Source organism: Thamnophis sirtalis, unplaced genomic scaffold (assembly GCF_051295495.1).
Source record: "Thamnophis sirtalis isolate CommonGarterSnake01/CBP01778 unplaced genomic scaffold, rThaSir2_p1.2 scaffold_2, whole genome shotgun sequence".
Classification (NCBI taxonomy): Eukaryota; Metazoa; Chordata; class Lepidosauria; order Squamata; family Natricidae; genus Thamnophis; species Thamnophis sirtalis.
Genome location: NW_028261382.1, coordinates 54,073,513 through 54,100,646, shown reverse-complemented (window position 1 = coordinate 54,100,646; position 27,134 = coordinate 54,073,513). Strand labels below are relative to the sequence as shown.

Genomic DNA, 27,134 nt, shown 5'->3' with positions numbered 1-27,134 from the left:
TTGGGTGACTGGGCCAATCACCGGGAGACTGGGAGTTCTAGTTCCGCCTTAGGCGTATAAAGCCAATTGGGTGACTGGGCCAATCACCAGGAGACTGGGAGTTCTAGTCCCGCCGTAGGCATATAAAGTCAATTGGGTGACTTTGGGCCAATCACCAGGCGACTGGGAGTTCTAGTCTCGCCTTGGGCGTATAGAGCCAGTTGGGTGGCTTTGGGTCACCAGGAGACGATGAGTTCTAGCTCCATTTTAGGCATGAAAGCCGACTGGGTGACTTTGGGCAGATCTCATCCTCTTTATTTCTTGTTTTCTTTACGATTTTTTACTTCTATAAAAAGTCTGACACCCAAAAGGCGGCTTAAAAGAAAAAAGAATCTAAACGTCAGAACAACTTGGCTCGATTGCTCCTCCGCCCACCGGTTCCCGCCTTCTCCTCCTCCTCCCCCCCCCGAGGGAAGCCCGAGGTCATGTCCTCCGAATCCAGCAAGAAGCGGAAGCCCAAGGTCATTCGCATGGATGGCGGGCCGCAGGAAGGCAAGCGGAGCAGATCGGACGTGGATCAGGTAAAGCGTGTAGGAGGCGTCCTTGCAAAAAAAAAGCTGGCGCGTTTTTTGGGGGTGGAGGAATCTGTTGCTGGACTTTTGGGGGGGGGTGTTCAAAAGAAAATAAGACCCTGTTTTATTTTGGGGGAAAACACGGTAGAACAGTGACGGTTAATCTTTTTCTTAATGGCGTGCCACAATTGGGTGCGTCGGCCCACACCAAGTCAATCCTCCCCGCCCGCATGCGCATGCGCTACGACCCCTCCCCAGGCTCCGGAGGCTTCCCTGATGCCTGCGGAGTGTGATAAACGGCCGCCAACGAGCCAACCAGAAGTCCCCTCCCAGCCCTCCGGAAGGACGAAAATCAGCTGGCCGGCCCGCGCATGTGCGGTGGAGAGCTGATAGCTGGTGTGCCCCCTGCAGCTCGCGATCACGGCGGTAGAACGATGCCGTAAGAACGGACCGAGGCGTTTTCCTCTGCGGCTGTTGCGTCGAAGTGACAACCGCCTGCCGAGGTCAGCGCCCCTCAACCCTTCCTCCTCCGTTCCTCTCCGTAGGATGCCAGGTACTACAGCGAGGAGGCCGAGGTGGAACTGCGAGACCCCAGCCGAGATTACGAACTGTACAAGCAGACGTGCCAAGATCTCCAGAGGCTGATGGCGGAGATCCAGGAACTGAAGAGCAAAGGACATAAGGATAGCGTAAGTCACTCCGGGTGTCATCAAACAGCCGCCACCACCCCAGGAAATACGGGGTAGTCCTCGGCGTACGGTCACAACTGAGCCCGACGTTTATGTTGCTTAGCGAGTTCAGTCTTCTTCGAGTGGCTCTCGCTACGAATCTTTCTGGCCGCAGCGAGTTAAGTGAATCAACGCAGTCGATAAGTTGGGAACAGGGGGGTGAAAAGTGTTTCCATCTGGCTCCCCCCCCCCCTCCTTTGCTCGTCCGAACAGCTGGAAGAAGGGGAATCGCGCGACCTCGGGAACCCAGCAACGGTCGTAAATATGAACCAGGCACCGGGATTTTGATCCCACAGTCCGGGGAAGCTACAAAAGGTCGCATCGGTGAAAAATGGTCATAAGTCTCTTTTTTCCAGTGCCATCGTAGCTTTGAACGGTCGTTCAATGGACTGTTATAAATCAAGGACCACCTAATGGAAATTTTACTCCCTCTCTCTTCTCCCTCTTTTCCTTCTTTACCTCCTTTTCTCTCCTCCCTCTCTCTTCCTTCTTCTCCCTTCTTTCTCTCCCTCTCCTTCTCCCTCTCTCTTTCCTCCCTCCCTCTTCTCCCTCTCCCCTCTCTTTCCTTTCTTCCTCTTTCCCTCCCTCTCACTCCTCCGTCTCTCTTTCCTCCCTCTTCTCCCTCTTTACCTCCTTTTCTCTCCTCCCTCTCTCTTCCTCCCTCTTCCTCCTTCTCTCCCTCTCTCCTCCCTCTCTCTTTCCTCCCTCCCTCTTCTCTCTCTCCCCTCTCTTTCCTTCCTCCCTCTTTACCTCCCTCTCACTCCTCCCTCTCTCTTTCCTCCCTCGTTCTTCTCCCTCTTTACCTCCTTTTCTCTCCTCCCTCTCTCTCTTCTCCCTCCCCCTTCTCCCTCCTTCCCTCCCTCTCTCCTCCCTCTCTCTTTCCTCCCTCCTTATCTATCTCTTTCATTCTCCCTCTTTCTTTCCTCCCTCCGTCTCTCCTCTCTCTCTCTCTCCTTCCTCCCTTGCTCTTCTCTCTCCTCCCTTTCTCTCCTCCCTCTCTTTCCTCCCTCCTTACCCCCTCTCCTTCTCCCTCTCTCCTTCCTTTCTTTCTCTCCCCCCTCCCTCTCTCTCACACACAAACACACCCAGTTGACACTTAAGGGGTCTCAGTATTTTGCATTCTGGATGGGGAACCATATTCCCATTGGAGCAATCCAGTTTCGAACCCACTCCAACCACCCAAACAATCCCCGTCACCTTTCTCTCTCTCTCCCTCTTTCTCTCTCTCTCTCCCTCCCTCCCTCTCCCCCTCTCCCTCCCCATCCCTGTCTCTCTCTCTCCCATATTCTCCCTCCCCCTCTCCCTCCCCATCCCCGTCTCTCTCCCATACTCTCTCTGTCTCTCTCCGTTTGTCCGTAGGGTACCCTGAGCTTCCGAAATCCACGCAACAGGATCTGGTGAATAAACCCACGCCCCGTTCTGTTTTCCAGGCCGCGGAGATCGAAGAGCGACGGATCCAGAGCTGCGTCCACTTCATGACGCTGAAGAAGCTCAACCGCCTGGCTCACATTCGGCTGAAGAAAGGGAGGGACCAGACTCACGAGGTGCGGCCAAGTCCAGGAGAAGACGCAGGGAAGGGTGGAATAAATCAACCACCCTGGGACTGCGGGAGGGGTGGCAACCTGGGCCTTGTGCCAGTAGCTGGATGGTGCCTGCACATGTGGGCACATGCCCAGCCCTCTCGTGCAGGCATCATCACACTGGTGCTGCCTCCCTCATCCGAGCACGCCCATGCTCCTCCCACCAAACCATCCCTTCTGTAAAGATCGGAATAATGGGAGAAAAAACTGGGGCAAGTTACCAAAACAATAGAATTAAAAGAGAGAAGAAAGATTGGGAAGAAAAAAAATGTAGAAATGATAAAGACAAAGAAAAAATTAGGTGAATGGATGGAAAGAAGAGAGAGCCGAGGTGGCGCAGTGGTTAAATGCAGCACTGCAGGCTATTTCAGCTGACTACAGTTCTGCAGTTCGGCTGTTCAAATCTCACCGGCTCAGGGTTGACTCAGCCTTCCATCCTTCCGAGGTGGGTAAAATGAGGACCCGGATTGTTGTTGGGGGCGATATGCTGACTCTGTAAACCGCTTAGAGAGGGCTGAAAGCCCTATGAAGCGGTATATAAGTCTTACTGCTATTGCTATAAAAGAGGGGAAATTTCTGAGAGAGAAAGAGAAAACGGTTAGGAGAGGAGGAAGAGGATTTACTAGTAGAATAAGATGAAATATATTAACATTGTCAATGGGACATAGTTAATACGATGTCAGGGAAATAGATTAATGCTATTGTGGATAATTTAACTAAGGGAAAATGTTTCGTTACGCAAAATTAAACGTGAGGCTATGCGTTATCTATAGTAAAACAGAAAAATAGACTGAAATGAAAAGGTTAACATTTGCTTAATCCGGAGGGGCAAATGGGGATATTTATGTTTATCGATTGGAGAAGACACTAAATTTAAATTGGAAAATAGGGAAGGGAAATAAGATGGCTGGAATTGGAAATGGAAATACGATGTCGAATGAACTATGCATAAGAGAAGACATCAAAGATTAGATTTTAAAGTAACATGATTGCACTTGTATACTGTTGCTCTTTAATTTTAGTGTAAAAATAGGACAAGCTGAATATATTGATAGATAGTAGAAATACACCGAAGGGAGGAGTAGAGGGAAAGAAGAAAGAGGGATAGAGAGGGTGGGAGAGAGGATCGGAGGGAAGAGGAGAAGGAAGGGAGGGAATGTATTGGGAGAGAGGAGTGATAGAGGGGGAGGGGAAGTAGGGAAGTAGAGGGGAATGTTGGAAGGAAGAACGAAAGTTGGAGGGGGGCGAAAGAAAGGGTGTATGGTGGGTCGAAGTGGTATATTTTGGGGGGTATTGTTGACAAGAGGGAGTGCTGTGTTTATTGTTCAATGTTATATGCCCCGTTTATGCACAGTATATATGTGACTATACGAAATGAAATGGAAATAAAACATATTTACACCAAGGGGAAAAAAAAAAGAGAAGACGTCAAAGAGACAAAGGGCCCTTCGTTTAAAATATGCAATAAAAATAAAAACCTTTCTAAAAAACAAACAAACCATCCCTTCTGCCCCCTCCCTCCCTCCCTCCCTCCCACCTCTCTGGGCCAGCACCTAAGAGGTCAGAGAAAGCCTCTTCTTGACTATCCCTAACGTGGCGACTTCGGCCTCTCTCTCTGTTGTGGATGCAGGCGAAACAGAAAGTCGATGCTTATCATCTCCAGCTCCAAAACTTGCTCTACGAAGTGATGCATTTGCAGAAGGAGATCACCAAGTGTTTGGAGTTCAAGTAAGTCCGCCAGGGGGTGGAAGGCGACGGGGTGGACGGTTTTAAGGTTGAAGATAAAAAGAGCCGCCAGTGATTAGAATGCGGTATTGCAGGCGGCTTCTTCTGCCGGCTGCCAGCACTTTGGCAGTTTCGATCCTGACCGGCTCAAAGGTTGACTCAGCCTTCCGTCCTTCCGAGGTGGGTCAAATGAGGACCCAGATTGTTGGGGGAAAGAGGCTGACTCTGTAAACCGCTTAGAGAGGGCTGTAAAAGCACTATAAAGCGGTATATGTCTAAGTGCTATTGCTACTGTTATTGTCCTTCCTTCCTTCCTTCCTTCCTTCCTTTCTTCCTGTACAATGGTTAGAATGCAGTATTGAAAACTAACTCTGCTCAAAGGTTGACTCAGCCTTCCCTCCTTCCGAGGTGGGTCAAATGAGGACCCTGATTGTTAGGGGAAGGAGGCTGACTTAGAGAGGACTCCCTTCCTTCCTTCCTTCCTTCCTTCCTTCCTTCCTTCCTTCCTTCCTTCCTTCCTTCTGGTTGACTCAGCCTTCCCTCCTTCCGAGGTGGGTAAAAAGGACGACTCAGATTGTTGGGGGAAAGAGGCTGACTCTGTAAACCGCTTAGAGAGGGCTGGAAAGCATTGTGAAGAGGTATATAAATCTGCTATTGCTATTTCTCTTTTTCCTTCCTTCCTTCCCACCTTCCCTTCCTTCCTTCCTTCCTGCCTTTCCTTCCTTCCTATGCAGTAGTTAGAAAGCAGTATTGGAGGCTAACTCTGCCCACTGCCAGGAGTTCGATCCTGACTGGCTCAAGGTTGACTCAGCCTTCCCTCCTTCCGAGGTGGGTCAAATGAGGACCCAGATTGTTGGGGGGAAAGAGGCTGACTCTAAAACTGCTTAGAGGGGGCTGTAAAAGCACTATAAAGCGGTATATAAGTCTAAGTGCTATTGCTACTGTTATTGCCCTTCCTTCCTTCCTTCCTTCCTTCCTTCCTTCCTTCCTTCCTTCCTTCCTTCCTTCCTTCCTTCCTTCCTTCCTTCCATGGTGCACAATGGTTAGAATGCAGTATTGAAAACTAACTCTGCTCAAAGGTTGACTCAGCCTTCCCTCCTTCCGAGGTGGGTCAAATGAGGACCCAGATTGTTGGGGGTCAAGAGGCTGACTCTGTAAACCGCTTAGAGAGGGCTGTAAAACACTATGAAGCGGTATATAAGTCTAAATGTTATTCCTTTCGTAATGGATGGACAGACGTACAGGTGGGTGGGTGGGTGGACGGATACATGGATATCCACCCACCCACCCACAGTTGTCGAGAAGCACTGTTTTCACCCTTTCCTGTATCTCTCGAGGAGGGAAACACAGTTTTTTTTTTAAAGCCAGCTGTCTCCTTTCTGCCCCTTGGCGCAGATCTAAGCACGAGGAGATTGAACTGGTGAGCGTGGATGAGTTTTATAAGGAAGCCCCTCCAGATATCAGCAAATCGGACATTACCCTCGGCGACCCACATGAGCAGACCCTCTCCCGCCTCGACTGGGAACTGGAGCAGCGCAAACGGTGAGTAGGGCAGCCCCCCCCCCTCGGCAAGAAGGAAGCAGGGCCTTTTCTGTGGCGGCTCCCGCCCTCCGGAACCCCCTAATGGGCGTGTGTCGTACTGGGGAGGGCTGGTGGATGAAGAGACGATCCCACTTCCACTCTGCTGCAGGTTGCTCCTTCCTCAGCTGCCTTTTAATGTCCTTTTCATGGTGATAACTTTACTCTGTTTCAATGTTTTATATTGTGTTCTTCATTTTCTGTAATAAGCCACCTAGGGACACTTGATACAATATCATACAATAGCAGAGTTGGAAAGGACCTTGGAGGTCTTCTAGTCCAACCTCCTGCTTAGACAGGAAACCCTACACCACTGCATACAAATGGTTATCCAACATCTTCTTAAAAATTTCCAGTGTTGGAGCATTCACAACTTCTGGAGGCAACTTCTGTTCCACTGATTAATTGTTCCCACTGTCAGGAAATTTCTCCCTAATTCTAAGTTGCTTATCCCCTTGATTACAATACAATACAATACAATACAATACAATAGCAGAGTTGGAAGGGACCTTGGAGGTCTTCTAGTCCAACCCCTGCCCAGGCAGGAAACCATATACCATTTCAGACAAATGGCTATCCAACATCTTCTTAAAGACTTCCAGTGTTGGAGCATTCACAACTTCTGGAGGCAACTTCTGTTCCACTGATTAATTTTTCTCACTGTCAGGAAATTTCTCCTTAGTTCTAAATTGCTTCTCTCCTTGATTAGTTTCCACTGATTTCTTCTTGTCCTGCCTTCAGGTGCTTTGGAGAATAGCTTGACTCCCTCTTCTTTTGGGCAGCCCCTGAGATATTGGAAGACTGTTATCCTGTCTCCCCTAGTCCTTCTTTTCATTAAACTAGACATTCCCAATTCCTGCAACTGTTCATCATATGTTTTAGCCTCCAGTCCCCTAATCCTCTTTGTTGCTCTTCTCTGCACCCTTTCTAGAGTCTCCACATCTTTTCTACATCGTGAGGAACAAAACTGAACGCAGGACCCTTGATGTTAATTCTGTTTATAACCGTCATAAACTGTGTGTCTCTTTTTTTTTACGCAGGCTGGCAGAGAAGTACGAAGAAAGTTTAGCCAACAAAGAGAAGATCCTGAAAGAGATAGAAGTGAAGAAGGAATATCTGAGCAATCTCCAGCCTCGGCTGAACAGCATCATGCAGGTATGGTCCTTTATCCAACAAGCCTTTAGATCATCCTGTTGATTCTGGATCGGTTATTTGCATCCCTATCGCATAACTTGGCTTGGTTTGGGTTCTGACCCAGCTGCCCAAACACAACAGATCCTCTGAAGTTAAATCAGTGATTCCTTTATTAGGAGCCTCGGCAAAAAAGTATCTGTCTCACCGCAGGCTAACAAGTCCGGCCGGCAGGGAGATGACTAGTTGTCTGCCACACCTATTCATCTCCACCGTCTGCCTTTTATCCCCAGAGCTAGGATGGAGCTTTGCTAGCAGCGGTGGCTCTTCCATCCCAAGGACCGGCCCATAGATTTCCACTGCTCTCCTCTCCTCTCTGCCTCATCTAATTAGCTCCACTTTTATCCTCAGAGCTAGGGTGGGGCTTTGCTAGCAGCAGTGGCTCTTCCGTCCCAAGGACCGGCCCATAGATTTCCACTGCTCTCCTCTCCTCTGCCACATCTATTCATCTCTGCCCCCTGCCTTTTATCCCCAGGACTAGCATGGGGCTTAGCTAGCAGCAGTGGCTCTTCCATCCCAAGGACCAGCCCATAGATTTCCACTGCTCTCCTCTGCCACATCTATTTATCTCCATTTTATCCCCAGAGCTAGGGTGGGGCTTCACTAGCAGCGGTGGCTCTTCCGTCCCAAGGACCGGCCCATAGTTTTCCACTGCTCTCCTCTCCTCTGCCACACCTATACATCTCCGCCCCCTGCCTTTTATCCCCAGAGCGAGGGTGGGGCTCCGTTAGTAGCAGTGATTCTTTTGTCCCAAGGACCGGCCCATAGATTTCCACTGCTCTCCTCTCCTTTGCCTTCTACGCATTCGCGCATCAGGCACTGGACCCAACTGTTCCTCCTCTTCCTCATCAGCCACCTCCACACCTGGGGGCTGTTGACTCTCCACCTGAGGGCAGACGGACAACCGAGGCTCCATCCCTCTCTCTCTCTCTCCCTCTCTCCCCCCCTCTCTCTCTCCCTCCCTTCCTCTCTCTCTCTCTCTCTCTCTCCCTCTCTCTCTCTCTCTCCACCTCCCTCCCTCTCTCTCTCTCTCTCTCTGCCAGTTCCATCCCACCTCAGAGCTCATAAGTTGCCTTCATGCTGACTCCGACACCTTTCCTCCTCCTCTGATTCGGCTGCTGGAGGGGCCAGTGGGCCACGACAAGTTTGCTTTGAGCTTATGGCAGGTGGGAAACTGGACCGTTCTAGTTTAGTACAGGGTGGGCAACTTGTGAACTTCAACTCCTCAGAGTTCCCCATGCCGCCTGCGACTCAACCCATATAAAATAGTTGATTTGCCCTCCCTTTTCACTTTTTATTTTCCAACCACTCCCTACTGACAACCCCTACAAGCTGACCTTTTTTTTTTCTTTTTGCCCTTCCTGTTTTTTCCTCCCAGGCCTCTCTTCCGGTTCAGGAATACTTTGCCATGCCTTTCGACCAAGTTCACAAACAATACGAAACAGCCAGGCATCTCCCACCCCCGCTCTACGTCCTCTTTGTCCAAGCCAGCGCCTACGGCCAGGCCTGTGGTGAGTAGTCCAGAGTTGGCCAGCTTTGAAGGTTCCCTACCCCCCCTACCCCCCATCCCTCACTGAAGGAAACGCAGGCTCCGATCGCTCTTTGCAGCTCTGGCTGAAGGCCAAAGCTCAAATGGAGGTGCAGCCACCGCATGGGGGGCCACCTGGTTGACTTCCGTTTCTTCTCCAGGATTCCTAGGCTGGGTGTGTAGCAGCTTTCTAGGTTAGGTATTAGGTTACGCCGAGGACTGTGTGTGTGTGTGTGTGTGTTGGGAGAAAGAGATGTTAGATAATATGAGAGATGATTGGTAGAAGATATATAATGGATTAATAGATAAATAGATTAGATACATAAGATAGATGGTTGGTTGGTTGGTTGGTTGGTTGGTTGGTTGGTTGGTTGGTAGGTAGGTAGGTAGGTAGGTAGGTAGGTAGGTAGGTAGGTAGGTAGTAGATAGGATGGATAGATAGACGTAGCTAGATAACATAGATGGGTGGATGAGAGAGAGATGATAGGTAGATGACAGACTGGATGGATGGATGGACAGATTGATGGATTAGATATAAAGCTAGATGATATAAAAATGGATGGAGGGATGGATGGCTGGATAGATAGATAGATAGATAGATAGATAGATAGATAGATAGATAGATAGATAGATGAGATAGATAGATAGATAGATAAGAAGATAGAGATAGATAAGATAGAGAATGATACAGATGATAGATAGATAGATGATAGATAGATAGATAAGAAGATATAGATAATGATAGAGAATGATACAGATGATAGATAGATAGATGATAGATAGATAGATAGATAGATAGATATAGATGATAGATAGATGAGAGATGAGATAGATAGATAGATATAGATGATTAATAGATATAGATGATTGATTAGATAGATAGATAGATAGATAGATAGATAGGTTAGATAGATAGGTTAGATAGATAGATAATGATAGAGATAGAGAGATGAGAGATAGATAGATGAGGTAGATAGATGATAGATAGATAGAGAGAGAGAGAGAGAGAGAGAGAGAGGTAGAGAGGTAGATAGATGAGGTAGATAGATGATAGATAGATAGATAGATAGATAGATAGATAGATAGATAGATAGATAGATAGATAGATAGATAGATGAGATAGATAGATAGGATGGAGAGACAGACGTAGCTAGATAACATGGATGAATGAGAGAGGTGATAGGTAGGTAGGTAGATGACTGGATGGATGGATGGATGGATGGACGGACGGACAGATAGATGGATTAGATATAAAGCTAGATAGATGGATATAAAAATGAATGGATAGTAGATGGATGGATGACAGACTGGATGGATAGATGATAGATAGATAGATAGATAGATAGATAGATAGATAGATAGATAGATAGATAGATAGATAGATAGATGATAGATAGATAGATAGATAGATAGATAGATAGATAGATAGATAGATAGATAGATAGATAGATATAGATATAGATATAGATAACATGTCTGTCTGTATGTTATGTATATGTACACTTTTGAGAGCAGGCAACAATGTGTGTCCACAGTAAAATAAAAAAAAACCATGACCATGAAGGTTCTCTGAATAATGCACATTGACCAATCGATTCTCCCGCGTTGCATCTTCAGCTGCCGATGGAAAAGGGAGCGTTAGGGACAGGTGTAGGAGAGGCCCAGGGAGAGCCATCGAACAGCCTGGGCTGCACAGACCAACTCGTGGCCCAACGGTTTCCCCCTTTCAGAAGGGGGGCAGGTTAAACCTTCCCAGGGTCTTTGCAAGAAAGAGGATCAAAGGCGTTTTTCTCTTCCCCCAGATAAGAAGCTGGCGGTGGCAATCGAAGGAAACGTGGACGAAGCCAAAGCCCTTTGCAAACCTCCGGAAGACTCCCAGGGTAAGGGCCGGCGTTGCTGGTTCTGAGGGTACCGGCTAGAGGATTGGTTATTCCAGCTAGTCCCCAACTTAAAACCATTCGTTTAGTAACCGTTGAAAGTCACACCGGCCGTTTTTCACTCTTACCGGCCGTTCCATCATCCCCATGGTCCAAATTCAGATGCTTGGCAACTGGCTCATATTTATGACGGTCGCTGTCCCAGCCCTGTGACTGACTTTAACGACGGCAGTGGTTCGCTGAACGAAGGTTGTAAAGTGGGGCAAATGGACAGATGTTTCACTTATTAGATTCATAGGGCTCAATTATGATCGTAAGCTGAGGGCTACCTGTATCCTTGCAGATAAGCACCTTGGCAGATCAGCCAAATCCAATTTTGGGGTGGGTATTTTCCGTGGCACGACAAAACCACGCTCCACTAAAGCGCGCCCGATTAAAGCGCGTACCTGACGTCATCAGCAGCGCGACAAATACGACCGTGGAGAAAAAAGGGCGCTTTAAAAAGCGCTTTTAAAGCAAGCCGATTCATGTAAAGGTAAGGGTTAGGGTTAGGGTTAGGTTAAGGGTTAGGGTTAGGTTTAGGGTTACGTTAAGCGTTAGGGTTAGGGTTAGGGTTAGGTTAAGGGTTAGCGTTAGGTTTAGCGTTAGGTTTGGGCGGGTTAGGGTAAGGTTTTCGTGTTAATTTTAACTTTACCGCTCACAGCGTGATGTTTTCGTCGCGCTGTGATGACGTCAGGTACGCGCTTTCGTCGAGCGCGCTTTAGTCTACCACGGTTTTGTGGTGGAACCGGTATTTTCACCCCCAAAATTCTCAGTTTACAAGCAATTACAGTAATTCAAAATAGCTATTATCCAAGCCCAGTAGAAATAGAAATAGAATAGAAATAAAATAGAATAGAAATAGAAATAGAAATAGAATAAAAATAGAAGAGAAATAGAAATAGAATAGAAATAGAAATAATAGAAATAGAATAGAATAACAGAGTTGGAAGGGACCTTGGAGGTCTTCTAATCCAACCCCCTATCTAGGCAGGAAACCATACACCATTTCAGACAAATGGCTATCCAACATCTTCTTAAAGACTTCCAGTGTTGGGGCATTCACAACCTCTGGTGGCAACTTCTGTTCCACTGATTAATTGTTCTCACTGTCGGAAATTTCCCCCCAGTTCTAAGTTGCTTCTCTCCTTGATTAGTTTCCACCCATTGCTTCTTGTTCTGCCCTCAGGTGCTTTGGAGAATAGCTTGACTCCCTCTTCTTTGGGGCAGCCCCTCAAATACTGGAACACTGCTACCATGTCACCCCCAGTTCTTCTTTTCACCAAACTAGACATCCCCAGTTCCAGCAACTGTTCTTCATGTGTTTTATCCTCCAGTCCCTAATCTTCTTTCTTGCTCTTCTCTGCACTCTTTCTAGAGTCTCCACATCTTTTTTACATCGTGACTGGCAAACCACACAGGCTTTTGAGATGTTGAATCTGCCAAGTTTTTCTCTTCTAATGTTTTGTTTTGTATTCCCAGATGACGAGAGCGATTCCGACGTCGAGGAGGAGCAGACTACGGTGAGGATTGGTGATGGCTGGGGGCCAAAACTGAGAACAGGAGGGTTGCCAACAACTCCTGCCTGAACCTCTTAACATATTCCTGTTTGGGGGGTGTCCCTTTTAATTAACCCATGGAAGCCAAAAAAATCATAGATTGGTAGCGCTGGAAGGAATCTTAGAGGATATCTAGTCCAACCCTAAACTCTGTGCAGGATGTGCTACAGTATCTCTGCTTATGCAATTAAACACGTTTTGGTTTTCTTTCTCCCCCACTGCAGAAACGCCGGCGGCCAACTTTGGGGGTGCAGCTGGATGACAAGCGGAAAGAGATGTTGAAGAAGCACCCTCTGTCCGTCACCATCAACCTGAAGTGCAAAGGTAGGAAAACCAAAGGGTTTATCGGTTTTTATTGCCACTTTGTGGTCCCAATCTGGGAGTTGAGTTGATTTGGGTTGGGTTGAGTTGAGTTGAGTAGGGTGGAATTGAACTGAAAAGTCAGGTTGAGTTAAATTGAGTTGGGCTGAGTTGAGTTGAGAAGTTGAGTTAGGTTGGGTTGGGTTAAGTTGGGTTGGGTTGAGACGTTGAATTGAGTTTAGTTGGACTGGGCTAGGTTAGGTTGTGTTAAGTTGGGTTGAGTTGAGTTGAGTTGGGTTGAGAAGTTGAGTTAGGTTGGGTTGAGTTAAGCTGGGTTGAGTTGAGTTGAGTTAAGTTGGGTTGAGTTGTTGCGTTGAGTTATTGGATTACAAGGCAGTTTGTTTCTAGTTTCACTCAAGTAATAAAAGCAGCATTCATCATCAGGGCCCAACAGAGTATGGCTAACAAAGTCAAGTTGGCAGCTGCAATGGATTTGGGGAATTTAGATTGTACCATCATGGCTACCATCTTCATGTGTTTGACCATACTACAGGGCCCTTAATATTAGAAAGCATGGACTCGCTTCCTCTCCATTTGTTTGATCATTTCCTTGGCTTTCATACTCTAATCCCAAACAATATAATGATGTCCATGTGGGCTGCAATAGTGTAGATCAGGGTGGTCTCCAAATTTGGCCACTGTAAGACTTGTGGACTTCAACTCCCAGAATTCCTCAAAGGACTGACATTTTCCTTCCTGGAGTCTCTTCCTTTAGCAATGAGGATGTGTGCTGGGACTCCACTCTGGAGAACTGAAACACGCAAACAGACAAACACACACCCACACCCTTTCTGTGCTTGGAAGAGTGACCCCGTGGCTGTGTGTCCTTGCAGATGGCAGTTTGCTGTTCCTGACCTTTTACTACTTGATGAACCTCAACGTCCTGACCGTCAAGGCCAAGATGACCGCAGCCACGGAGATGACCGTGCCCATCAGCGCTGGGTGAGCTGTCACGGGGGAATCTGCTGAGAAACTCAAGGTGGCTAGAAGACAACATGGGAGGAGAGAGCAGGATAGCTGTTGAATTGTTGTGGCTACCAGCTTTTCATGTCAAAAGACGCCACTTCTCACGTGGTGTCCTTCAGAACCCCTGGTAGGCTGGGCACGCTGCGGATGCCCTGCGCAGGCTCTGCCACCCATCCGGCCTTGGCAGGCTCCTAGCAATAGCAGGGAAACGTTTCAGGGCCGCCGCACAGCTCGGTAACTTCTCCGTGGCCTCCAGAGTCCCTACACTGTGTAGCGTGCAGGCGTGGCTTCCGGCACAGGACATGGCCGCACTGCCCAGCTGGTGGTTCCCGGTGCGGCGGGCAGGCGGCGATACGCGGGTCAGCTGGTAGGTCCTGGTGCGGCATGGTCCCCGTCCGAATGGCAGCCCCCGCGACCTAAGAGACTGTCCCAAATGAAACCAGAGTCCAAGGCAAAGGATTCCTCAAAGTTCCAGTTTATTAAGAGAGCCATGTTGGCACATCTGGGGAAACCCGAATCTGAAAGCTTCCCGGTTTTCCCTACCCAGTTGAAAGTTCTTGCCCCTCCACACCCACAAGCCCATCACATGATCCAATCTTCCACTGCCATGCTGGCAGCTTCCACCCATCCAGTTCCGGCCAGGTGCAGAGACAAAGATGACCTTAGCTTTCTAAGAAGAATGTTGTTATGGCTACATATCATCCAACTCCATATAATTTCCCCCTCCCACTTTCCCACAGTAGAAAGTGTGGCAGGCCTGTGTAACGTTCCCGTGGTTCATCCATGAGGCCAATGTGGAGAAAAGACAGGACACAATCTTTCTCGGGATGGAGTGACCCAGATTGGGGGTCTGGTAGCCCCTTTTATTGAGATAGGACAAAGGCAGGAGCAGCAATAGCATGTGGTCAAAAACAGCCTGTAAAAGTACAATTTCTAATCTACTGCTCAGGGAAGTTCTGTCTATATATGGTCAAATCTTGGGCGTCATTGGTAGGGCACATCTCAGGATGTTATGTTATGAACTATCAGGATGTTATGGAGTTTTAGGAGTTTGTTTTCTCCTGTGTGGTTCAGCGTGGCTCTGCATGCCCCGTTATGAACTGGGCCATGGGTGACCCATACCTACACAAGGAACTATATTACAACAGGCCCGAAACCTGAAAGGTGGCTAGCAGGTGTGACAGGCTGACATGTGTCCCTTCTGCCCGGATTTGGGGTGTGAAACTCTGCTGATGACTCAGGTGTCAACTGACAAAGGATTTCTAGTCTGCGCTCGAATTTCCATGAGCCGCAAGGGGGGGAAGCACATTCCAGGCATACATTCTTCCAGTGTTGGATCTCAGATTGCCAAAGTTGGCTTACGAGGCATGGATTTCTATAGCCCGCCTTGTTGGAGAATGTGATTTATGACACAGACTGAGAGGAGGGGGAGGGGGAAAGAGGGTCAAAGTTGAGCTGTAAATGACAGAGGGAAGAAAGGAGGTAGGGAGGAGGAGAAAGGGAGAAGAGGCAAGAATAAATATGGTGTATAGAGAGAAGAGCCAATGATAGTCTTTGGGGGTTGATGGCAAGATGAATTGACATAATATTGAATAATGCAAAATAGTGTTGGTTATGTAATGGTACACATGTGGTTATTTGTATGAAAATAAAAAACTTTAATTTTTAAAGTTGAGCCATAAATTATGTGCGGCAGAGTTGACTTCCCTCGAGTAGATGCCGACATGCTGCTCTTAATAAATACCGTATTTTTCAGAGTATAAGAAGGGTCAAATAAGAGGGTGAAAATCTGGGTGCATCTTATACACTGAATACAGCATTTGTGGCCTCCAGAAACCCCTCTCCCTTCGCAAAAATGGCCGTGCATTGCCTTTAGGAGGCTTCCAGAGTGCTCCTGGGGGCTGGGAAGGGCTGAAATGAGCGAAACATGGGCCGTTTGGGGGGGGCAGCCCCCAGGAGCACTCTACAAGCCTCCTAAAGGCTATGCATGCCCCCCCTTTTTTTAATGAAGGAGGTCTGCAGAGTGCAAAACCTTTTTTTAAAAAATTGGTGCGTCTTATACTCTGAAAAATGCGGTAACTGATTTTCTCTTGAAACTTGGCTTGAAACCCATGAGTTAATTAGGGCATCTGTCGGAACCTAGACAGCAGAAATGCTTCCCTGCTCCCTCAGTTCAGGCAGAATTTGAACTGACGGGCAACCGCAGAGTCACCCCGAGATTGACTGACCCCTTTTCTTCCCCCTCCTGGATTTTTTTCCCTAGGGACCTGCTGTGCCCCGATTCTCTTCTGAGCTGTCTCTATCCTGGGGACCACGGAAAGAGGACCCCAAACCCCGCCAACCAGTTCCAGTTCGACAAAGTGGGGTAAGCCAGTAGGGAGGGATGGGGCTGCCATTATTACCCCAATGGAGCAGGAAGTCCTGGATATTTTACATCCATTTGTCTAGGGACAACCGCACGCTTAAAAATGAGCCGTGTCCGTTTTCACACTTACGACCGCGGCCCTATCCCCATGGCCATGCGGGTTCAAAATTCAGTCGCGGGGCAACTGGCTGCTGTTTATGACAGTTGCAGTGTACCATGGGTCCTGTGATTCCCGTTGTAACTTTCTGGCAAGTCAAGTCACCGGGGAAGCCCGATTCACTTAACAACCGTGGCAGGAAAGGTCGTAAAACGGCACAAAACTCAACAACTATCTGGCTTAGCACAGAATGTTGGACTCAGTGGTGATCGTAAATCAAGAACTTCCTGTATGGGCAAAATTGCCAAGATGGCTACCACAGTGCGATGGAAACTACCGTAATTTTCAGACTATAAGACGCACGGGTGTATAAGATGCACCAAGATTTCAAAGAGGCAAGTAAGAAAAAAATGTTTTTGTCCTCCCCGGCTCCGAGAAGCACTCTGCAGGCTTCAGCAGAGCTGGGGGAAGACAAAAACGCCCCCATTTTTGCAGGAAAATGAGTATAAGCTGCGTCTTATACTACGAAAAATACGGTATCTCTTTTTTAAATGTATGACATATCTTAACTTTCTTTTAAAAATATGCATTGCAGTCTTCTGATTGTTGATTGTCCTCATCCCTTCTTCTCTTCCCCTTTCCAGCATCCTGACCCTGAACGACTACGTGCCTGAACTGGGCCATCCATACGTATGGGTGCAAAAACTGGGGGGTTTGCACTTCCCCAAGGACCAACCCCAGGTAGGTGTGGACAGATGCCTCCCGAAAGCTCTTTTCTGAACTTCAGTGGTTCCTTTTTAATCCGCACATAAGGCCAAGATCAATTGATGCTGTTCCGACCGAGGCTTCCCAAGAGCCTGAAGCCAACTCCTGGTCCCGACAAAAACGCCTTTGATTAATTGACTGTGAATTCTGCTCATTCACCTCCAGCAAAGTCTTTCAAGGGGGGATTTATGGTCATGGTCCTTATCTGGCTTGGAGAGCTGCCAGGCCGATCTCTGCAGAACTTGGCAAGGAGTCTCGGAGAGTCACGAACCAATGAAGCGAACTAATTGTCTCCTGCAAACTCCATTCCCCTGTCGCTCCTCTTTTATTCCCTATGGAAGAGGCCATTCACCGTCCACCTCTGGCCTCACTCCCAAGTCGACCTCTGTTCTTTAGCTGTTCCCTTCGCCTGGCAGCTCTGTGCATGGGCACACTGGGAACAGGCTCCAGCTGTTCTTCTGCCTCACTGATATCCGACTCTGAAGGCAGCTGATAACTGTCGGACGTACCTGGCCCCCTCTCTTCCCCCGACACAGAGCCCTCATCCGAGCCTTCCCCAGACTCCAGGACTGGCCCAGGTTCCTCCCCAACACTCTTCACTGTCTGAATCTGCTGCCAGCTTTGCTGGCCGCTGGCGGGCCACAACAGATGCCATCAACAAAAGGGCAGATGTGTGTGTTGTGTTTTGTGCATACATTTGTGCCCAAGTGATGGATGTGAAATCTGTGCAGAGGAGCCACTGAAATCTTCCAAGTCAAGTTGGACTCACAATGGCCTCTCATTCAAATATTAACCAGGTCTGATCCTGATCAGCCAAGGGATCTCCTGTACAGATGTCCCTGATTTAACAATAGTTAGTTTAGTGACTGTTCAAAGCTACCACAGCACTGAAAAAGGTGTCTTACGACCGTTTTCCACACTTACGACCATTGCGGCATACCCGTGATTCAAATCCAGACCCTTGGCAACTGGTTCAGATTTACGACCTTTGCGGTTTCCCAGCATCACATGATAAAACTTTGGAGACCTGACGAACAAGATTCAGTTAACAACCGGGCTATTCACTTAACGAACCGCAATGATTCACTTAACAACGCGGGCAGGAGAAGTCGTAAAAAGGGGGCAAAACTAGGCTTCTGATCTTAACTTCAGCTTCCCTTTTGCTTTACTGGACCGCGCACGGTCGCTAAACAAGGCTGTTGCTGAACGAGGACCTCACGTAAGGGTGTTTTGTCTTGTTGTACAGAATCCTGTGGTTGCCGATAACTCACTGAGTGCTAGCCACATGGAGAGGACCATGAAACTGCTCAAAACAAGGTTGGAGTCGCGCCTGGCCCTTCACAAGCAATTTGCTTCCCTCGGTGAGTCCTTGGCACCGTCCTGTTCTCTTAGCAAAGTGGGGGGGAGTTGTATGCTCCCCATATAGGACATTTGCTGGGGAATTCTGGGAGTTGAAATCCACAGGTCTATGCTCCCCGTATAGGTCATTTGTCCAGGGTGCAATAAAAGTCTCGGGCCTAGAAGGTTGGATTAGAAGACCTCTAAGGTCCCTTGTGACTTGTTTGTCCCCCCTCCCCTTGAGTTGTGAGCCGCCCTGAGTCCCCCCCAGGGAAAAGGGCGGCATACAAATAAAGCATCTCAATCTCTCCTTCCCGCCCAGTAAAGGAATCAATAAAATAACGCAGGGGTCTCCAAACTTGGCAATTTTGAAACTTGTGGACTTCAACTCCCAGAATTCCTGGGAGGCTGGCTGAGGAATTCTGGGAGTTGAAGTTCAGAAGTCTTAAAAGTTGCCGAGTTTGGAGACCTATATAAAAATGAAGTCCTTTCTCCTTTTTTATAGTTCTCTGTCCATTAACCGGGTCCACCTCCGTTCAATGCCCCAATTATCTTCGCTGGCACTTCTTTTTATCCCCCCCCCCCAGTCAAATGTGAGAAATGGCCTACTCTGGCTGTCAGGTTTCTGAAAAGATGCCCTAAATAACTCATGAGTCTCGAGTCAAGTTTCAAAAGGAAACCAGTAATTTGTAATTGTAATTTAATAAATTTATATGCCGCCCAATCCCGTAGGACTCTGGGCGGCTTACAAAGTACAAGACTAAAAAGATAAAAAGTTAAAAATAGGGAAAAAGAAAACAGATTTAAAAGCAACACACCATACACTCAATCTGGGTGGGGCTGGACCTCGTTCATGAGGTCAACAGCCCCAGGCCTGCCGGAATAGCCAGGTTTTAGTGGCTTTTCGGAAGGCCAAGAGAGTGGGAAGGGTCTGGATCTCTACGGGTAGATCGTTCCACAGGGTCGGAGCAGCTACAGAGAAGGCCCTCCCCCGAGGGGTCGTCAGCCGGCATTGTCCGGTCAACGGCACCCGGAGAAGGCCCAACCTGTGAGATCTTATCGGCCGTTGGGAGGTATGTGGCAGGAGGCGGTCTCGCAGATATCCGGGTCCTAGGCCATGTAGTCATTTATTAGAAACACCATTTCGGCAAATACCCCATTGCAGTCAGATCTGACCTCCCTTAAGTTATGGCTGAACTTTGCCCCTATTTCTCCCCTCCACTCAGTCTGTGTCATAAATCACATTCACCAACGAAGTGTACGCCTCCCAAGCCTGCTGTAGTAATCTGAGATCCGACTCAATGCAGGATGGCTGGCCGAGGAATTCTGGGAATTGAAGTCCACAACTCTTAGAGTTGCCAAGGTTGGGAAACGCCTGTCCTACCCAATGCAGGAAGGCCGGCTGAGGAATTCTGGGAGTTGAAGTCCCCAAGTCTTTACATTACTCTTGGTGTAGAAAAGCAGGATGGTCCTCGGGGACTAAAGAAGGAAGCTTCTATTTGGTCCTTTTGCAAGAATTGTCTTCTAGGAGGGGCCCCTTATCTCCTTATCTTGTTGCCTCCAGAACATGGCATTCTGCCCGTCTCCCCTGAGTCTCAGCATCTCTTCCCCGCCAAGATTATGTCGCATTTGGTGAAGTGGATATCCCTCACGTACGAAGATTACATGGTAAGTAGCTTCCTTTAGAAGTAGCCTTTTCTTCCGCGGGAAAAATAGACAAGCACAAATTGCCCTCGACTTGACGACCACAACGGAACCCCAAAATTTATGCTAAGCGAGACATTGGCGAAGGGAGCCCCTCCTCAGAGCCTTCCCCAGCCTCCAGGACTGGCCCAGGTTCCTCCCCAACCCTCCTCACTGCCTGAATCTGCTGCCAGCTCCGCAGGCCGCCAGCAAACCAGAACATTCTGCTTTTTCCTCCCTCTAGGAGCTGCCTTACACTAAAGACGTGGTTGAGTCTGGTTTGGCTGAAGATACTCACCTCTATTACTTGGCACTGATCGAGAGAGGCACCGGTGAGTTTGCGTCTTTTCTCCTGTGGGTTCCTCTCCCCCCCAACTGAGAGGTTGAGGAGATGCCTAGTGGTTGTTACTTCGGGGAAGAGAAAAACAGAACATTTCTTCCCCGGTGCAGCAAAGGAAGATATGCCACAAAACATGTCTGCTAAAGGGGGAGTGGGGTGCAGTGGTTGGGTCCTCTGGAGTCCCCGATCTTCAGCAATCGAACTTGGGGTCCCCAGTTCGATCCTTATGAAACCGAAACTGGATTCTGTAATGGGCTGTGAGAAGCAACTTGGGAGGAAGAAGGGAAAAAGACAGGGGAGACAACAGAGGAGCAAAAAACGAAGCCGGCAGTAGAGTCAAACAGTGAGGAGGTTGGGGAGGAACCTGGGCCAGTCCTGGAGTCTGGGGAATGCTCGGACGAGGGCTCTGCATCGGAGGCAGAGAGGGGGCCAGGGCCGTCTGGGAGTTATGTGCTGCCTCTGGAGTCTGACATCAGCAAGGCAGAGGAACAGGGGGAGCCTGTTCCCAGTGTGTGCATGCACAGAGCTGCCAGAAGGCAAGAACTGTTAAGACAAAAGGAACGACTCGGGAGTAAGGCTTGGAGATGACTGGCCCCTCCCATAGGACATAAAAGAGGAGCAAATGGATGTGAGCCTTTGCAGGAAGCAACTTTGTTCTTTGTGGTCAGTTTAAACTCTGAAACTCTGTTTTGACTCTGTGCTCCACGTGGCTTTGCAAAACCAATTGGCAATTCAGTCTCTGGCAGCGTTTCAAGGGAGATAAAGGCGGGTGCTTATCAGTCTTATCCCAAAAGACTTTGGCAGACTTCTGTCGGACTCTTTAAAAAATATTTGTGACTCGTTACGGGCTGTGAATGAACACAACTCACAGCCGCTGAAATAAAAATAGGGTTTGGGGGACTAAGCGTGTGGTTTTTACTGTCTCAGGAAGCCTGGGTTAGAATACCACCTGTACTTCATTTAGACACCCCACAGCCCATTTTCCAGCTGTCTTAAGACTGGGGGCTCCCCCCCCCCCGCATCGAAAAGTGCCGGAAATTCACCAGCGCCTTCTGCTAAAATACAATCATCACTCCCTTCTACATCTGCAGGGGACCCCCTGACAAGGGAAATTCTGCAGAAGGAATTAATCGATGCGTTAAAAAATCATGCTGTTACGATAGAAACAAAACTTAAGGAAGAGATTTAGGGCATCTTTTCGGAAACCTGACAGACAGATTAGGCCATTTCTCACAAACAGATGTCTGAAAAACTTATGACATGTAACCAAATGATTAGAAGGGACTTGGTGACGGCTCTGAATTCAATAGTTGGTTATGCACAGGCCCTTGAAGAAAAGTTAGAAGAACTTAGTGACGCTAATACGAACTTGGCAACGAAAATGGAGGCGGTCCAGCAAAAGGTTAGCGATGGAGACAATGAAATCATAATGCTACAGTATAGGCAAATGGAATTGGCTTTAAGGATAAGGTGCCTCCCTGAAAATACACAAGAGAACCTGAAACAGACTCTCTCTGAAGCCTTTGACCTGATGGCGGGAAGGTCAGGAGGGAATCTTGACTGGCAAATCGAAAAGGTTTATCGCGTTAATTCCTTGCTGGCAAAACAAAAACAATTACCAAGAGATATAGTGGTCTATTTCGCCACTAGAGATGTGAGAAATACGATATTACAGGAATCCTACAAAAATAATCTTCAAATCCGGGGTCGGGAGGTGACTGTCTTGAAGGAGATACCACCTAAAATGCTGAGATCTAGACTATGCCTTTCTAGTGGAAGAGCTCAAAAATCGCCAGATACAGTTTAGATGGGACACACCAACCGGCATCGCATTTAGCTATCTTGGAAAAAGACATCACCTCAATACAGTATGGAAAGCTCAAGATTTCTACACCAACATACTGAAGGGTGGACAACCCTCTTCCTCTAGATCTAGACAAAGAGAACAAGAAGGATATGATGGAAAGCAAGCCACTCAAGTTTTAACAAGGGGGGATCAACTTGTTCTTTCAGAGGTACAAGAAGCTAAAGAACAAAGAAAAGACCGCGTGGTTACCAGACGAATGGAACAGGAATTAAGAAATCAACGGACACAAGCCACCGTTCAGGAGCATACAGGTGTTACATCAGAAGCAGTGGGAGGAGCTAGGCCAAAGGTTAAATTTCAAGAGGTTCAGATGGCTGTTAAAAAGTTTCAGGGGGCTAATGATGGTAACTAAATCTCTAATATGGAATGTTAAGCGATTGGATTAATTTAGCAGGAAATGGAGTGCTCAGTATTGAAGGGTTTGATTTGGTATATGGCTGCTTGTTTGCTGTATAATAAAGAGGTGGATGAGAACTTTAAAGGTCAGGCTTTGGGGAATGCCTTGCTACGGGTTGGGAAAAAAACATTAATATTAATTACATGGTAGATTTATAAAAAGGTTAAGGTATTCTGGACAAAAATATGATGGATTATGTAAAATACTCTCTCTCAAAAAAAAACACCCCATCTATTCTCTGTTATGTATAATCACTGACTATACAGTAGTAGAGATTAACTTGACTTTGCATTTGATAACTGCAGCTAGATTGTTGGTGGTGCAATACTGGAAGAAGGAAGATTTGTTTACTATCTAGGAATGGATATTGAATATCACAAACTTAGCAGAGGTGGCTAAAATAGTTGCATATCTCAAGGATAATTCAAACGAGAGATATAAACGAGACTGGGAAAAATGGATTGACTATATTCAAAATAAATATGGGTCTAGGAAATTTCAGATAGTTTATGACTAAGATCAGAAACGATACAAATTGTTTATAGTTAGCCTAGCAAGGAGGAGCTAAGATCAATTCAAAGATGTTATTAACTTTCTACGTTTTCTCTTTAAGTATATCTTAAACTGTTTTTGTTAAAGATTTATACCTTGTATTGGTTCTGGGAAGTCAGGGTGGGGGAAGGTTGGGGGGGTTGGGGGTGGGTGGGAGGGAGTGGAGTTTACTAAGTTGGAGGAAGGATGTTGGATGATTGTACATGTATACTGCTATTTTTTCTTTTTTATGTATATTGAAATGGAATTATAAATACCATCAACACAAAAGGGATTTTGCTCAGATGCTGAAACACACCAAGTGAATGAGAGGAAGAGTGGGAAGTAGAGGAGAGAAGAAAGATGGGAAGAGGGATAGGAAGAGAGGGTGAAGGGGGAAGATGAGGTGTATAAGGAGGAGTGGTAAGGGGAGAGGAGGAGGAGGAGGAAGGAAGGGGAAGTAGAATAGAAAATGATGGAGGGAAGACAGGATGTAGAAGAGTCTGAAGTAGAGGAGAGAAGAAGATAGGAAGAGAGGGATAGGAGAGAGGGTGAAGGGGGAAGATGAGGTGTATAAGGAGGAGTGGTAAGGGGAGAGAGTAGAAGGAGAAAGGAAGGGGAAGTAGAGTAGTATGGAAGCAGAAATACACCAATGAGAGGAAGAGTGGGAAGCAGAAGGGAGAAGAAAGGTGGGAAGAGAGGGATAGGAGAGAGGGTAAGGGGGGAAGATGAGGAGGATGAGGATAAGGAGGAGTGGAATGTGTAGAGAGAGGAGAAGGAGAAAGGAAGGGGAAGTAGAGTAGGAAAGGAAGATGGAGGGAAGATAGGAAGTAAGAGAGAGGTAGAAGAAAGAGGTGTATGGAGAGTAGAAGAGCTAATAATGGGTGTTAATCTTTTTGGGGCGTTGAGGACAAGAGGAACTGATGTAATCATTATTTAATACTATATGATACTGGCTATGTATAGTATACATGTGATTGTATGTTATGAAAATGGAAATAAAAATATGTTTTTTTTAAAAAAAGACTGGGGGCTGAGCTGAGATTCCTGAGTGTACAGAGTTCCTGGGAGGTTGTGGGAGCACAACCTCTCTTAAAAATTTCAACCCCCTCCAACAAATCTGCAGCCCCCCCCAAATTTCATTCTCGCCAACTTCAGCGAGAACACCAGCAGGGTCTCCTCCGAGCTTTGGGATAGCAAATACTTGTTGGTTTGTTTCTGCTGGAAAGTGTAGTTGTGTGTCAAAGAGGCATCCTTGCTAAACAGAGTTCTTGCTTCCATCTTGGCTGCAGCCAAGCTCCAGGCCTCCGTAGTGTTGAACCCCGGATATTCCTCCATCCCGCCTGTCTTCAGCCTGTGCTTGAACTGGAAAGGGGAGAAAACCAGCATGAATGATGACAACATTCGGGTAGGTCCGAGACAGGGGAACGGGGTTGGGGGATTCTGGGAGTTGGAAGTCCACCCGGAAGTGGCCTAGGTTAAATGTATTTAATTATTCATGCAGTAACAGCAAGCTAGAATTGTACTTGCACAACATTGGGAAAGGGAAGAGATCCCTGCCGATGAAAAGATGATTAGGAAAATATTAGAACGTGCAGAAACGAACAGATAAATGCTGGCGATTAAGGAAAAAGAACTAACGGAATATTATTTGATAATGGGAATTATTTTATCAATGGTTAGAGAATAAAAATGGAGGTTGAAAAAGAGTGTCAGACCTCCGAGCTATCTTTTCCGTGACCCGACAAATGCGCACCGACAAAACCGCGTCGCTAAAACCGCAACGTCATCAACGCGCCGACAACAGCGCATCGACAGAAGCGCGATTTAAGTTAAGGTAAGGGTTAGCGTTAGGGTTAGGTTTAGGTTTACAGCCCGCTTCTGTCGGCGCACTGTTGTCGGCGCGATTCAGCGCTCATTCGTCGACGCGGTTTAGAACTCGCGGTTTTGTCACTGCAGTTTAGTCGGGCGCGCTTTTGTCGGTGAACCATCTTTTCTTCTTAGGTTTCAGGCCTGCCACACTTTCTACTGTGGGAAAATGGAAGGGGGGGGATTATGTGGAGTTGGGTGATGTGTAGCCATAACAACATTCTTCTTAGAAAGTCAAGGTCTCTGCACCTGACCGGAACTGGATGGGTGGAAGCTGCCAGCATGGCAGTGGGAGATTGGACCATGGGATGGACTTGTTGGCTGTGGGGACAGGATCTTGAACTTTCAACTGGGTGGGGAAAACCGGGAAGCTTTCAGATTCGGGTTTTCCCAAATGTGCCAATAAATTGAGGAATCCTTTCCCTCGGACTCTGATTTACTTTCGGATGCTATTAGGAACCCAAATCTGACCAAGAGTAGAAAATATGTTAAGATAGAGATGTAAACAATATGATCATTGTTAGTATCATGATGATGAGGATTATTATGCTTAATGTTGTTATTATAAAAGAGCCGAGGTGGCGCAGTGGTTAGGGTGCAGTACTGCAGGCCACTTCAGCTGACTGTTATCTGCAGTTCAGCGGTTCAAATCTCACCGGCTCAAAGGTTGACTCAGCCTTCCATCCTTCCGAGGTGGGTGAAATGAGGACCCAGACTGTGGGGGCGATATGCTGACTCTGTAAACCGCTTAGAGAGGGCTGAAAGCCCCATGAAGCGGTATATAAGTCTAACTGCTATTGCTGTATTCGCATTAGGAGATACGTTAGGAGGAAAAAATGAACAAGCTTCCTATGCTCAAGAAAAGATGGGATGTTTGTATTTTTTTTAAAAAAAATTATATATATATATGCACGTTTTTTTTAGGCCATGGAGAGTGAGGTCAACGTCTGTTACAAAGAACTGTGCGGGCCAAAACCGGGCTACCAACTCCTCACCAACCAGTTGCAACGGCTTTGCGTCGTCCTGGATTTGTACCTGGAGACTGAGACACACGACAATAGCGTGGAAGGTCCCAAGGAATTTCCACAGGAGAAAATGTGCCTCCGTTTGGCCAGGTGAGCGAATAAGGGGGGCAGGGAGATCTGGCAGAAGGGCAATGAGGCAACTCGCCCTGGCTAATTCACCGCCAGATGATTCGACATGGGATAACTCAAGTGGAATGGCAGCTCAAAGAATTCTAACTTGGTTTAAAAAAAAAAAGGAATAAAAGGAATCCCTGCAGATTTGACTCCCACTAGTCCCAGTCCTTCCCACCCAGAACGGGCAGAAAACGGAGCGCCCAGAGGCCGAAAACAGGGCATGCGGAGGCGGCAATAGGCCACGGCAATCTCTGCAGCCTGAAACAGCTGATCGTCGGGAAGCTGGTCCAACCGACAATCAGCTGTGCTTGTGCTAATCAGGCTGTGCTGAAATTGAAACGGAAACGGGCGGATTTGACTCCCACTAGTCCCAGTCCTTCCCACCCAGAACGGGCAGAAAACGGAGCGCCCAGAGGCCGAAAACTGGGCACGCGGAGGCGGCAATAGGCCACGGCAATCCCTGCAGCCTGAAACAGCTGATCGTCGGGAAGCTGGTCCAACCGACAATCAGCTGTGCTTGTGCTAATCAGGCTGTGCTGAAATTGAAACGGAAACGGGCTGTTTGGTGCAAGGAGGCAACTTGCTGGGAGGCAGAGACAGATTTTTTTCCCCCTTGTTTTCCACTCCAAAAGCTAGGTGCATCTTATACTTCGAAAAATACGGTACTTTCAAAGATGACATTAGTCATTTTACAAATGTAACTTCTTATATCCATGGGACGGTTGGTGCACGAGGGCCGTCCGGAGTGTTTATTCTTAGTGTCCCGTGACTTTTGAAATCTCCCTTCTTCCATAGGGGACCCAGCCGGTTGAAACCCTTCAAATATAACTACTCCCAAGGCTTCTTCAGCCATCGCTGAGCCCAGCCGCAGCCGCTGGGAGTCCTACTTAGGCCACACTTCCCAAGCGAAGGGAATTGTTTTGGGTCTGGAGCTGATGCGTTTCTGATGGATTTCGGAACTTTTGTCCTGCTGAAGCCGCGCCAGAGAAGACAGCCAAGCGGTCATCATTCCTCCATCTCTTGTGGAAATCGTTCCCAAGGAATTAAAATTGAGTAAAGGG

General features: G+C 47.6%; 1 protein-coding gene across 1 annotated transcript; it reads left to right on the top strand.

Moving 5' to 3' along the window:
* Window positions 1-363: 363 nt before the first annotated feature.
* LOC106555468 (THO complex subunit 5) lies at window positions 364-27,134 on the top strand. The gene is made up of 19 exons (XM_087705604.1): window positions 364-560; window positions 1,097-1,240; window positions 2,710-2,823; window positions 4,490-4,587; window positions 5,980-6,126; window positions 7,203-7,317; window positions 8,732-8,864; window positions 10,684-10,761; window positions 12,280-12,320; window positions 12,581-12,680; window positions 13,550-13,658; window positions 15,946-16,047; window positions 16,789-16,885; window positions 18,156-18,270; window positions 19,812-19,915; window positions 20,175-20,262; window positions 24,358-24,473; window positions 25,859-26,049; window positions 26,869-27,134. Exons 1-19 carry the CDS (start codon window positions 465-467, stop codon window positions 26,930-26,932), a joined length of 2,052 nt encoding a protein of 683 aa, XP_087561730.1. The 5' UTR covers window positions 364-464; the 3' UTR covers window positions 26,933-27,134.

Excerpts from the sequence above, each read along its gene's own strand:
- LOC106555468 (XM_087705604.1), top strand. The coding sequence starts at position 465 with ATGTCCTCCGAATCCAGCAAGAAGCGGAAGCCCAAGGTCATTCGCATG. Across the intron at positions 18,271-19,811 it reads CAAGCAATTTGCTTCCCTCG|AACATGGCATTCTGCCCGTC; the intron begins GTGAGTCCTTGG and ends TGTTGCCTCCAG. Across the intron at positions 24,474-25,858 it reads TGAATGATGACAACATTCGG|GCCATGGAGAGTGAGGTCAA; the intron begins GTAGGTCCGAGA and ends CGTTTTTTTTAG.